General features: G+C 46.2%; 1 protein-coding gene across 1 annotated transcript in view; it reads right to left on the bottom strand.

The window, feature by feature from the left end:
- shq1 (SHQ1, H/ACA ribonucleoprotein assembly factor) overlaps positions 1-14,281 on the bottom strand; it is a 39,143-nt gene that overhangs the window by 12,944 nt on the left and 11,918 nt on the right. The window contains exons 8-10 of the mRNA NM_001140187.1: positions 13,276-13,433; positions 12,114-12,167; positions 2,996-3,119 (exon numbers count right to left, since the gene is read on the bottom strand). Of these exons, the coding sequence (NP_001133659.1) occupies positions 2,996-3,119; positions 12,114-12,167; positions 13,276-13,433 (336 nt within the window). The remainder of the gene's footprint in view (positions 1-2,995; positions 3,120-12,113; positions 12,168-13,275; positions 13,434-14,281) is intronic.

Below are 14,281 nucleotides of genomic sequence, written 5' to 3'. Positions count from 1 at the left end.
AGCCCTCCCTGCTTCCAAACTCACTGCAGACACTAAGCCCTCCCTGCTTCCAAACTCACTGCAGACACTAAGCCCTCCCTGCTTCCAAACTCACTGCAGACACTAAGCCCTCCCTGCTTCCAAACTCACTGCAGACACTAAGCCCTCCCTGCTTCCAAACTCACTGCAGACACTAAGCCCTCCCTGCTTCCAAACTCACTGCAGACACTAAGCCCTCCCTGCTTCCAAACTCACTGCAGACACTAAGCCCTCCCTGCTTCCAAACTCACTGCAGACACTAAGCCCTCCCTGCTTCCAAACTCACTGCAGACACTAAGCCCTCCCTGCTTCCAAACTCACTGCAGACACTAAGCCCTCCCTGCTTCCAAACTCACTGCAGACACTAAGCCCTCCCTGCTTCCAAACTCACTGCAGACACTAAGCCCTCCCTGCTTCCAAACTCAAGGCAACCCCACCACATCCCTGGAGGTTTTACATTTCTCCCTCTCTGGGAGCGATGGAGACCGTGCAGTTGTTTCACCTCCAACCGTGCCACGTTATGAATCCTGCACTCGTCTGTTTTTCCACGCTGATGACAAGTTAAGCCAGTTAAACACGTTGGTGGCGAGCTGTGGCTGATCCTTGGAGAGGGGAAGACAGGCAGGCAGGCAGAGTCTGGCCCGGGTGGGGTGTGTGTGTCATGGGCACAGCGACACAGCTGCCACAGGGGCACTGGCCGCTAACATCCATCATGGCAAGGTGACAAGACAGCATAAGCAACACATTTACACACTGTAGTCAAGTACACACACGTTCCAAACACTCCATGTGCATTCCTAATGCTGCGCAGAAAACATTCCATTGACATCACTACCACACTGGACATGGTAACAGAACACTTCAAGTGTTTCAACTACTGGGAGGGCCATGTGCACCCCAACAGCCCACTGTACTAGCTCATTACAGTGGCGACCCAAACCCTTTCTAGTGTCATATTTAAGTAGATGACTGCTCAATTATAGCCAGCTAAAATGTTACAAAGCCAAGAGACGTGTAAAAACATGGACACAGGGAAATGTGAGTTAAGCTACACTGAGGAACCGCAATTCCGGAACATTTCCGGCTCGGTATAGGCTACCCAACTCCAGTGAGTCCTTCGGTCAGCTACACGACTGCAGCCCTGCTCCGCCCTCCCTGCCTAGGAGGCCCTGCTCCGCCCTCCCTGCCTAGGAGGCCCTGCTCCGCCCTCCCTGCCTAGGAGGCCCTGCTCCGCCCTCCCTGCCTAGGAGGCCCTGCTCCGCCCTCCCTGCCTAGGAGGCCCTGCTCCGCCCTCCCTGCCTAGGAGGCCCTGCTCCGCCCTCCCTGCCTAGGAGGCCCTGCTCCGCCCTCCCTGCCTAGGAGGCCCTGCTCCGCCCTCCCTGCCTAGGAGGCCCTGCTCCGCCCTCCCTGCCTAGGAGGCCCTGCTCCGCCCTCCCTGCCTAGGAGGCCCTGCTCCACTCTCCCTGCCTAGGAGGCCCTGCTCCGCCCTCCCTGCCTAGGAGGCCCTGCTCCGCTCTCCCTGCCTAGGAGGCCCTGCTCCGCCCTCCCTGCCTAGGAGGCCCTGCTCCACTCTCCCTGCCTAGGAGGCCCTGCTCCACTCTCCCTGCCTAGGAGGCCCTGCTCCACTCTCCCTGCCTAGGAGGCCCTGCTCCACTCTCCCTGCCTAGGAGGCCCTGCTCCACTCTCCCTGCCTAGGAGGCCCATTGGTTCCAGCCACTTAGCGGGCAGCTGGATGAGCGCCTTGAGAAGGACAGTCCGTGATGCCAGAGGGCTGTTCAAATATTTACCCCGGATAACATTTCCTTTAAGGCCTTAACATGTGGCTCCCACAAGGCATTAATGGGTTTGTTTTCCTAATACCTACCAATGTTTGCTTTCACAGCCATTTAAGTCAAGTGCCTTCAAATTAGAGCACACATTCCATTAGCCTTATCCTGACAAATGAATTAGCTGTGTGGAGTAAAGCTGGGAGGAAACGTGTCGTGCCCTCTCAAGACGTACGCCAGCCAGACTGCATTACTGTAGCTTTACAGTTCATTAACGAGAGCCCCATTACTCACTCTCACTCACCTGATGCACGCAAATAAAAGAAAATTGCAGAGGCAAACTCATTTAAATGAAGAGGCACTTGCTATCGTTTGCCTGCTTAGACTAACTATCACCAATTAGGTTAGTTTGCATTTTCCAGCACAGAAACAAAATGGGTATGTGACTGTTGAACAAATGTCCAGCGTCAGGAGAGAGATTAAAAAGCTTCATTAGGCTATAACAGGTGAAGTTGTGTGTTTGTTTCTAGAGGATGAAGGTAGATGGTGTCGTATATTACAGGGAAGCCCACTTCACAGTGACAACCTGGGATTCTTGGATTCCCTCAGCCAGTCTGATCTAATCTGGAGTTTAAAAGACTTAATTTGCTGTCATTTACAAGCATTCAAATCCCCACAAACCAGCTAATCTCACTCCACACACATCCTAAATGTGTTTACATGGCAGAGCCTTCATCTAGCTACCCGCGGGGCTTTGATTTAAAGATGACTCTTTGCTAGGAGATATCAAAGTCAACAGTCCGTATAGAACAAATCCACACTTCCTGCTTGGAGAGGTTGCTCAGCTTGTGGTGGTATAGTGATGTATGACTGTGGGTGCATGCTGGCTGTAAAGCAGTCTTTCTGTCAGACTCCAAAGCACTGAACAGGCAAGCTGCAGCCCACAGCTACCATGCAGGCTTTACCTTCAACAGAAATGCATCAAACCACATACTGTCCCTCAGGAGTCTCAGAAAACATTGGCCAGAGTCCAGAGACACATTAATTGGGAGGGAAACTAGGCCATATCGAGGGCTTTATAATCTGGGCATGACACGGAGGCTGCCAATACTGCTCTAACCAGCGTCCAGAAAGTGGCCATTGAGGTGTGGAGGTGCCAAGCTGCCTCAGGTCAGGGGTGAGAGGTCACAGAGAGCATAGTCTAGACTCACCTGACTGGAAGATCCGAGCCGCATCCTGCACGGCTGCAGAGACCAGAGAAAAATGCCTGTAGAGCGGGTAACACAACACCCTCCTCCCAAAGGACACCAGGACCTCCTGCAACGAGCTGTATGTCTGAAAGGCAACAACAAAAAAGACATGCTGCATTTTCCTCATGGCCACTCACTATAAACAGACTGATCTTACAAAAAAAGAAAAGGGACTTCACTTCCTCTTAAAATGTTTGGCAGCCTCTTGCTTTTCTCCTTCCCTCCAGCACGAAGCAGGCTAGGCTAGCCCACTCCTAATTGCAGTCATTGGTAAACTAATTACTCCTAACGACTTCCCTTTCATAGAGGGGGAAACGGGCGAGGAACTCTTAAACACCTTCTGCAGTCGCCGCCTTTTAATTGTTGCTGGTCCTTAATCACTGTGTAAACTCGAGGCTTTTCTCCGCACCAGTGGACAAAAGAGCTGAGAGAGAGCCCTCTGCTTTCTCTTTTTATTAATTCTCCCTAGCTTGTTAAAAGTGCGCTCAGAGTGTGACTTCGTTGCACGTCATCAGGGCTCATCCCCTCTCCCCCGGGGCTGTTTAGCAGCCTGCCTGGAAATAACACTCAGCCGCACAACAACCACCAACCTGGTCTGTCTGGTTAGGAGGCTGGTTAACAGCGAGCAGATGGAGAGAGGGAGGGGGAAAAGAGGGAGATAAGGGTGAGAGTGAGACGAGGGGGAGAGGGAGAATAAAGAGAAACACAAAAACAGGGGAGAAAAAAACAGGGAAAGATAGAGAGATGGGGAAAAGAGACCTAGTAAGGGAGAGGGTTAGAGAGAGAATGAGAGCAATAGCGATAATGAGCAAAAGAGTGGATGAGAGCGAGTGAGAAACAGAGCAGATGAGAGCGAGCGGACGGGAGAGGGTGAGTGGGTGGATGAGAGCGAGAGAGCGACTGAGAGGGCGTGTCCCGTCAGTCTCTCCCAGACAGATAGCTCTACTGAAGAGGGCTTTCAGGCAGCTGCAGGATGTCATTACTACCTCCTCCATTATCTCCATTATGGCCAAACTGCTGCCGCTCAGGCTTAGGCTCAGACCGCGGCATCCGATTACCAGTCCTTATTGTCAGGTTCACAGGGAAAATGCTACTGATTAAGGGGCTCGCACATCCCAAGGTATAAGACGAGCAGCACACACGCCCTGCTGCGCGGTCCTCTAGTGCGCACACACACCATCGATCGGCGCGCAGACGGCCATCTCACTCCCTCTCCGTCTGTCTGTCAGTTGGGAGCACACACACACACACACACACCTGGGCCTGTTCACAGCCTTGGGGCACACCTTAATACTCCTACCTCAGACACACAAACTCACACGCACAAACCTAAGAGGAACCATTTGTCATAGCCATAACCTGGCCTTCTCTTCCCCTCCAAAACAACGCACTACCAGTGCACCAGTAGGAGATGACAATCAGTTTGTTTATATACAGTGCATTTGGAAAGAATTCATACCCGTTGACTTTTTCCACATTACGTTACAGCCTTATTCTGCAATGGATTAAATAGATTTTTCCCCCTCATCAATATACCAATAACACCCCATAATGACAAAGCAAAAACTGTCTAGAAAATGTTGCAAATTAATAATAATAAAATAAAAAAAGTTTTTACTGAAATATTACATTTACATAAGTATTCAGACCCTTTACTCAGTACTTTGTTGAAGCACCTTTGGCAGCGATTACAGCCTCGAGTCTTCTTGGGTATGACGATACAAGCTTGGCACACCTGTATCTGTGGAGTTTCTCCAATTCTTCTCTGCAGATCCTCTCAAGCTCTGTCAGATTAGATGGGGAGCATCGTTGCACAGCTATTTTCAGGTCTCTTCAGTGATCTTCGATCGGGTTCAAGTCCAGGCTCTGGCTGGGCCACTCAAGGACATTGAGACTTGTTCCGGCTGTGTGCTTAGGGTCATTGTCCTGTAGAAGGTAAACCTTCACCCCAGTCTGAGGTCCTGAGCGCTCTGGAGCAGGTTTTCATCAAGGATCTCTGTTCTTTGCTCCATTCATCTTTCCAACGATATTGACTAGTCTCCCAGTACCTGCCGCGGAAAAACATCCTCAAAGCACGATGCTGCCATTACCATGCTTCACTGTAGGGATTGTCCCAGGTTTCCTCCAGACTTGACGCTTGTCATTGAGGCCAAAGAGTTCAATCAGACCAGAGAATCTTGTTTCTCATGGTCTGAGTCCTTTAAGTGCCTTCTGGCAAACTCCAAGTGGGCTGTCATGTGCCTTTTACTGAGGAGTGGCTTCCGTTTGGACAATACCATAAAGGCATGATTGGCCGAGTGCTGCAGAGATGGTTGTCCTTCTGGAAGGTTCTCCCATCGCCACAGAGGAACTTTGGAGCTCTGTCAGAGTGACCATTGGGTTCTTGGTCACCTCCCTGACCAAGGCCCTTCTCCCTCCGTTCAGTTTGGAAAGGCGGCCAGCTCTAGGAAAAGTCTTGGTGGTCCCAAACTTATTTTCTTGATACTTTTCCCTCAGAGCTCTAGGGAAAATTCCTTATACCTCATGACATGGTTTTTGCTCTGACATGCATGGGACCTTACACAGGCAGTTGTGTGCCTTACCAAATCATGTCCAATCAATTAAATATACCACAGGTATACAGACCCGTAGCACTCACGTCCGTAGCCATGAAGTGCTTTGAAAGGCTGGTAATGGCTCACATCAACACCATTATCCCAGAAACCCTAGACCCACTCCAATTTGCATACCGCCCAAACAGATCCACAGATGATGCAATCTCTATTGCATTCCACACTGCCCTTTCCCAAAAGGAACACCTATGTGAGAATGCTATTCATTGACTACAGCTCAGCGTTCAACACCATAGTAACCTCAAAGCTCATCAATAAGCTAAGGACCCTGGGACTAAACATCTCCCTCTGCAACTGGATCCTGGACTTCCTGACGGGCCGCCCCCAGGTGGGGAGGGTAGGTAGCAACACATCTGCCACGCTGATCCTCAACACTGGAGCTCCCCAGGGGTGCCTGCTCAGTCCCCTCCTGTACTCCCGGTTCACCCACGACTGCATGGCCAGGCACGACTCCAACACCATCATTAAGTTTGCAGACGACACAACAGCCTGATCACCGACAATGACGAGACAGCCTATGGGGAGGAGATCAGAGACCTGGCCGGGTGGTGCCAGAATAACAACCTATCCCTCAACGTAAACAAGACTAAGGAGAAGATTGTGGACTACAGGAAAAGGAGCACCGAGCACGCCCCCATTCTCATCGACAGGGCTGTAGTGGAGCAGGATGAGAGCTTCAAGTTCCTTGGTGTCCACATCAACAACAAACTAGAATGGTCCAAACACACCAAGACAGTTGTGAAGAGGGCACGACAAAGTCTATTCCCCCTCAGGAAACTAAAAAGATTTGGCATGGGTCCTGAGATCCTCAAAAGGTTCTACATCTGCAACATTGAGAACATCCTGACCGGTTGCATCACTGCCTGGTACCGCAATTGCTCAGCCTCCGACCGCAAGGCACTTCAGAGGGTAGTGCGTACGGCCCAGTACATCACTGGGGCAAAGCTGCCTGCCACCCAGGACCTCGACACCAGGCGGTGTCAGATGAAGGCCCTAAAAATTGTCAAAGACCCCAGCCACCCCAGTCATACTGTTCTCACTACTACATGGCAAGCGGTACCGGAGTGCCAAGTCTAGGACAAAAAGGCTTCTCAACAGTTTTTACCCCCAAGCCGTAAGACTCCTGAACAGGTAACCAAATGGTTACCCGGACTATTTGCATTGTGTGCCCCCCACTACCCTCTGTTGATCATATATGCATAGTCACTTTAACTGTACATTCATGTATATACTACCTCAATTGGCCCGACCAACCAGTGCCCCCGCACATTGGCTAACCAGGCTATCTGCATTGTGTCCCACCACCCGCCAACCCCTCTTTTTACGCTACTGCTACTCTGTTCATCATATATGCATAGTCACTTTACCATACCTACATGTACATACTACCTCAATAAGCCTGACTAACCAGTGTCTGTATATAGCCTTGCTACTGTTATTTTCAAATGTCTTTATGTTGCTTAATTTCTTTACTTACCTACACACACACACTTTTTTTCACACTATTGGTTAGAGCCTGTAAGTAAGCATTTCACTGTATTCGGTGTACGTGACAAATAAACTTTGATTTGAGGTGGACTCCAATCAAGTTGTAGAAACATCTCAAGGATGATCAATGGAAACAGGATGCACCGGAGCTCAATTTCGAGTCTCAAAGCAAAGGGCCTGAATACTTAAGTGTTTTTTTTTTTTTTTTATACATTTGCAAAAAATTTGAAAAACCTATTTTCACTCTGATGAGGAAAATGTTTTATTTAATCCATTTTAGAATATGGATGTAACGTAACAACATTTTGAAAAAGTCAAGGGGTCTGAATACTTTCCGAATGCATGGTATATACAGTACCAGTCAAAAGTTGACACCTACTTATTCCAGGGTTTTTCTTTACTTCACTACTTTCTACATTGTAGAATGATGAAGACATCAAAACTATTAAATAACACATTTAGTAACCCCCAAAAAGTATTAAATCAAAATATATTTTAGATTCTTCAAAGTAGCCACCCTTTGCCTTGATGACAGCTTTGCACACTTTGCATTCTCTCAACCAGCTTCACCTGGAATGCTTTTCCAACAGTTTTGAAAGAGTTCCCACATAATCTGAGCACTTGATGGCTTCTTCTCCTTCACTCTGCAGTCCAACTCATCCCTAACCATCTCAATCGGGTTGAGGTCGGTTGATTGTGGAGGCCAGGTCATCTGATGCAGCACTCCACCACTCTCCTTCTTGGTCAAATAGCCCTTACACAGCCTGGAGGTGTGTTGGGTCATTGTCGTGTTGAAAAACAAATGATAGTCCCACTAAGCGCATACCAGATGGTATGGCGTATCGCTGCAGAATGCTGTGGTAGCTATGCTGGTTAAGTGTGCCTTGAATTCTAAATAAATCACTGACAGTATCACTAACAAAGGACCCCCACACCATCACATCTCCCCCTCCATGCTTCACTTTGGGAACTACACATGCAGAGATCCTCCGTTCACCTACTCTGCATCTCACAAAGATACAGCGGTTGTAACCAAAAATCTCAAATTTGGGACAGATTTCCACCGGTCTAATGTCCATCGCTCGTTTTCTTGGCCCAAGCAAGTCTCTTCTTCTAATTGGTGTCCTTTAGTAGTTGTTTCTTTGCAGCAAGTCTCCTCTGAACAGTTGATGTTGAGAAGTGTCTGTTACTTTAACTCTGAAGCATTTATTTGGACTGCAATTTCTGAGGCTGGTAACTCCAATGAACTTATCCTCTGCAGTAGAGGTAACTCTGGGTCTTCCTTTCCTGTTTCATCATAGCGCTTGATGGTTTTTGCGACTGCACCTGAAGAAACTTTCAAAGTTCTTGAAATTTTCCGGATTGACTGACCTTCATGTCTTATAGTCGTTTCTCTTTGCTTATTTGAGCTGTTCTTGCCATAGCCCTATTTGGTAAAAGACCAAGTCCATACTATCTTCTGTATACCACCTCTACCTTGTCACAATACAACTGATTGGCTCAAACGCATTAAGTAGGAAAGAAATTAGACAAATTAACTTTTAACAAGGCACACCTGTTAATTGAAATGCATTCCAGGTGACTACCTCATGAAGCTGGTTGAGAGAATACCAAGAGTGTGCAAAGCTGTCATCAAGGCAAAGGGTGGCTACTTTGAAGAATCTAAAATGTAAAATATATTTAGATTTTCGGTTACTACATGATTCCATACATGTTAATTCATAGTTTTGATGTCTTCACTATTATTCTACAATATAGAACACAGTACAAATAAAGAAAAACCCTTGAATGAGTACATTTACATTTACATTTACATTTTAGTCATTTAGCAGACGCTCTTATCCAGAGCGACTTACAGTAGTGAATGCATACATTTCATACAATTTCATACATTTTTTTCTGTGCTGGCCCCCCCGTGGGAATCGAACCCACAACCCTGGAGTAGGTGTGTCCGAACCTTTGACTAGTACTGTGTGTGTAATATATATTACACACTGAACAAAAATATAAACACAACATGCGACAATTTCAAAGATGTTACTGAGTAGAGGTCGACCGATTATGATTTTTCAACACCGATACCGATTATTGGAGGACCCCCCCCCCCCCCCCAAAAAAAAGCCGATACCGATAAATCGGCCGATTTTTTTACATTTATTTGTAATAATGACAATTCCAACAATACTGAATGAACCCTTATTTTAACTTAATATAATACATCAATAAAATCTATTTAGCCTCAAATAAATAATGAAACCTGTTCAATTTGGTTTAAATAATGCAAAAACAAAGTGTTGGAGAAGAAAGTAAAAGTGCAATATGTGCCATGTAAAAAAGCTAACGTTTAAGTTCCTTGCTCAGAACATGAGAACATATGAATGCTGGTGGTTCCTTTTTACGAGTCTTCAATATTTGCAGATTGTAGTTATTATAGGAATTATAGGACTATTTCTCTCTATACCATTTGTATTTCATATACCTTTGACTATTGGATGTTCTTATAGGCACTTTAGTATTGCCAGTGTAACAGAATAGCTTCCGTCCCTCTCCTCGCTCCTACCTGGGCTCGAACCAGGAACACATCGACAACAGCCACCCTTGAAGCAGCGTTACCCATGCAGAGCAAGGGGAACAACTACTCCAAGTCTCAGAGCGAGTGACGTTTGAAACGCTATTAGCGCGCACCCCGCTAACTAGCTAGTCATTTCACATCGGTTACACCAGCCTAATCTTGGGAGTTGATAGGCTTGAAGTCATAAACAGTGCAATGCATTGCGAAGGGCTGCTGGCAAACGCACGAAAGTGCTGTTTGAATTAACACTTACGAGCCTGCTGCTGCCTACCACCGCTCAGTCAGACTGCTCTATCAAATCATAGACTTAATTATAACATAATAACGCACAGAACTACGAGCCTTTGGTCATTAATATGGTCGAATCCGGAAACTATCATCTCGAAAACAAAACGTTTTTCCTGTCAGTGAAATACGGAACAGTTCCGTATTTTATCTAACGGGTGGCATCCCTAAGTCTAAATATTCCTGTTACATTGCACAACCTTCAATGTCATGTCATAATTATGTAAAATTCTGGCAAATTACTTCGCGACGAGCCAGGCGGCCCAAACTGTTGCATATACCCTGACTGTGTGCAATGAACGCAAAATGACACAATTTCACCTGGTTAATATTGCCTGCTAACCTGGATTTCTTTTAGCTAAATATGCAGGTTTAAAAATATATACTTCTGTGTATTGATTTTAAGAAAGGCATTGATGTTTATGGTTAGGTACAGTCGTGCAACGATTGTGCTTTTTTCGCAAATGCGCTTTTGTTAAATCATCCCGTTTGGCGAAGTCGGCTGTCTTTGTTAGGAAGAAATAGTCTTCACAGTTCGCAACGAGCCAGGCGGCCCAAACTGCTGTATATACCCTGACTCGTTGCAAGAGAAGTGACACATTTTCCCTAGTTAAAAGAAATTCATGTTAGCAGGCAATATTAACTAAATACGGAGGTTTAAAAATATATACTTGTGTATTGATTTTAAGAAAGGCATTGATGTTTATGGTTGGAGCAACGTGTACCTAAGCGATTATATGCAACGCAGGACAGGCTAGATAAACTAGTAATATCATCAACCATGTGTAGTTAAGTAGTGATAATGAATGATTGATTGTTTTTATGAGATTAGTTTAATGCTAGCTAGCAACTTACCTTGGCTTCTTACTGCATTCGCGTAACAGGCAGGCTCCTCGTGGAGTGCAATGTAAAGCAGGTGGTTAGAGCGTTGGACTAGTTAACCGTAAGGTTGCAAGATTGAATCCCCGAGCTGACAAGGTAAAAATCTGTCGTTCTGCCCCTGAACAAGGCAGTTAACCCACCGTTCCTAGGCCGTCATTGAAAATAAGAATGTGTTCTTAACTGACTTGCCTAGTTAAATAAAGGTCTAAAAAAAGATAAAAAATTTTATTGGCCAAATCGGCGTCCAAAAATACCGATTTCCGATTGTTATGAAAACTTGAAATCGGCCCTAATTAAAATCAGCAATTCCGATTAATCGGTCGACCTCTATTACTGAGTTACAGTTCATATAAGGAAATCAGTCAATGTAAATAAATTAGGCCATAATCTATGGATTTCACATGACTGGGCAGGGGTGCAGCCATGGGTGGGCATAGGCCCACCTACTTGGCTGCCAGCCACCCCCACCCCCCACTGGGGAGCCAGGCCCAGCCAATCATAATTTGGTTATCCCCCCAAAAGGACTTTATTACAGACAGAAATACTCCTCAGCACTCCCCTCACCCCACCTCAGACAATACTGCAGGTGAAGAAGCCAGATGTGGTCTGCAGCCGTGAGGCTGGTTGGACGTACTGCCAAATTCTCTAAAATGACTTTAGAGGCGGCTTATGGTAGAGAAATGAACATTACATGTTCTGGCAACAGCTCTGGTGGACATTCCTGCAGTCAGCATGCCAATTGCACGCTCCCTCAAAACTTGAGACATCTCTGGCATTGTGTCGTGTGACCAACAGGCACATTTTAAAGTGGCCTTTTATTGTCCCCAGCACAAGGTGGGCCTGTGTAATGATCATGCTGTTCACCTGTCAGGTGGATGGATTATCTTGGCAAAGGAGAAATTCTCACTAACAGTTTCTGGGATTTTCCTATTTCAGCTCATGAAATATGGATCAACATTTTACATGTTGTGTTTATATATTTTTTTTATACAAACTTTCCACCCAGCTGCAGCAAACTCAATCAAATGGTAATTTCCTAGGGCTGGTTGAGAGCTTTCCTCCGTCAGCGGCTGGAGCAGACACATTTAAATCAATAAAAGCCTTTAGCTCAAGATGGGGCCAGAAGCTGAAAATAGCCAGAATAGGGAAGCCATGCCCAAGGTCATACTAAGGGATTTATTATTCCATGATAATTTGACTTTAATTGACTTAAAATGGGGACTGCCTCCCCATTACTTACCTCAAGCCAGCAGAGAGTCCCACTGAGTTTTCTGATGGTCCACGGTGATTCAACCTGCAGTCATAATGAGAGGACAGAGGTCAACTTCTACACACGCTTTAGAGAATCATGGTAGGCCTACAACACATGCGAAAGCAATGTTACCAATAACAGGCAAACTCCGTCCACACTCTCTTTAACACTCCGTCCCTAGTGTCCATTATAGATACCTTACAACACGATCTCTGGAAAAGCAGACTGCTCCAGAATCTCTAAGGAGTATAAGGCCATAACACCCCAGATGTTCATAGAACGTTCACAGATGACTTCACAGGTTGCTCTCTAAAGTATGTGTTTACGGCAGTACTAAGAACTACAGCTCCGGATCTGACCCAATGATGTATATAAACACATGAATATGTGACCATGGTCTAACCTCACCATCTCCCATAGTAGACCTTTATATAAGCAATAGGGCTCAAGGTGGTGTGGTATATGGCCGATTTACCACGGCGCGACGTGGAGTGCCTGGATACAGCCCTTAGCCGTGAGGTGCCTGATTGCTATTATAAACTGGTTACCAACGTAATTGGAGGTAACAATGTATTTTTTGTCATAGCTGTGGTATACGGTCTGATATTCAGGGTTCAAACGACCCAGTCTATAATCTATTTTAGAACGAGCAACTGGGTCGAGCCCATAGATGTTGAACAAAAAGACTAAGACTCGGTCGCGTCTCTGGCAACCTAACCGATAGGCAGCTTGGGTAGCAACCGTAGATTTGTGCCGGGACTAGATCTTGTGGAAGGATGAAATAGTATGAATTAATTCATCATTACATTTTTTTTAATTTTTTTAAAATAAAAGCATGTCTGTCATTATTTTAATATGTTGGTAACCAGTTGTGGAAAAGTGATTATGTCCTCAAAGGATGTGTTTGGAGGATATATTGGCACGGTTTGGAAACAACACTCATGCCAATACATCCTCCAAAAACACTAGCTTCTTGGGCATTATCACTTAAACATCTATTTCCATCTGTGCAACAACAGACTGGGAGTTCTATGTATTACGGGTTAGTGACAGTAAGACAACATTAAAAAAAACTCAAGATCCCTATAGGAACTTGGTGTAAGTCCATGTTAAAGCTTTGACCTGGAGGGAGATGTAGAGGCTAACTCACGTTGTGCTCTCCCTCTGTAGTGCGCAATTCGTAGCAGTATGCCAGGATGATGTCCACCAGGCTGAGCCACACCTGGAAACGGGACTTCTTGTCCAGGATGTAGGAATGGTTGGTAAACTTTCTTAGCTGCTCCTTCTCATCATCAGTGAAGGACACCGCTGCAAAACAACAGTCCACCCTTAGACTCACTGGGCTTTACATAGGCCTAATCATGCCTAAACATGCATTCATTTCTAACAGTTCATGCACATATTCTACTATGAAGCAAAAGAGGGAGCCATCATTTCTATTATGTTGCAGAGATGGCCCATGGCTTGAATTGTGTGAGGAAAACACTAGGTTTGGTAAGAATCAAAGTCCCTGAGTTTCTTCCTCAGTTAGTGATCAAGATACCCTCGACCCAAACTCAATTGGTAAAGTTATGTGCAACGTTTAGTGCTGAAAACAAAGCTTAAGGTCTGCAAGAACAGATTCCAAGTCAGCACTTTCTCTGCAGCTTATGGAACAGCTGAAAGCAATCCTTCCCTTTGCCTATCGAGGACAGCCCCTATACTGAGCCCCTGAGTGTGTGGGCTTGACTGTGCGTGCACACACACTACAGCAGCAGTTTCAAATGATCCTCTTGGCTGCACTGGGCTCTTGGCTCTGCTGGGAACTGGATTCCTGCTCCATTACATCAGGGCTTAGATCCCTGCAGACGGTACCCCGATTCCCTTGCCAGTGCAGCTGCAGCAGCCCAGCCTGGCCAAGCGGAGCACACACGCACACCTCCCCCTTACCGCACCTCCCCGGGAGATCAGCCAGGACGCTGGGGAGAAACTCAGCGCCCCACTGGCCTACATCCAGCAGTCTGCCGAGTGTAGGAAACACACACAGATTATTGAGAAGGGGGGGTGGTTACATATCGGGATATTATTTTTAAAAGATATATCGTATTGTTTTGAAAATGTCGCAATACTCTTTTTGCGCTAGTTGGCTATACTTGCGCAAAAACTTATAGCTTGTT

Source organism: Salmo salar, chromosome 22, assembly GCF_965601325.2.
Source record: "Salmo salar chromosome 22, fSalSal1, whole genome shotgun sequence".
NCBI classification, from domain to species: Eukaryota; Metazoa; Chordata; class Actinopteri; order Salmoniformes; family Salmonidae; genus Salmo; species Salmo salar.
This window is presented reverse-complemented; position numbering and strand designations above follow the sequence as displayed.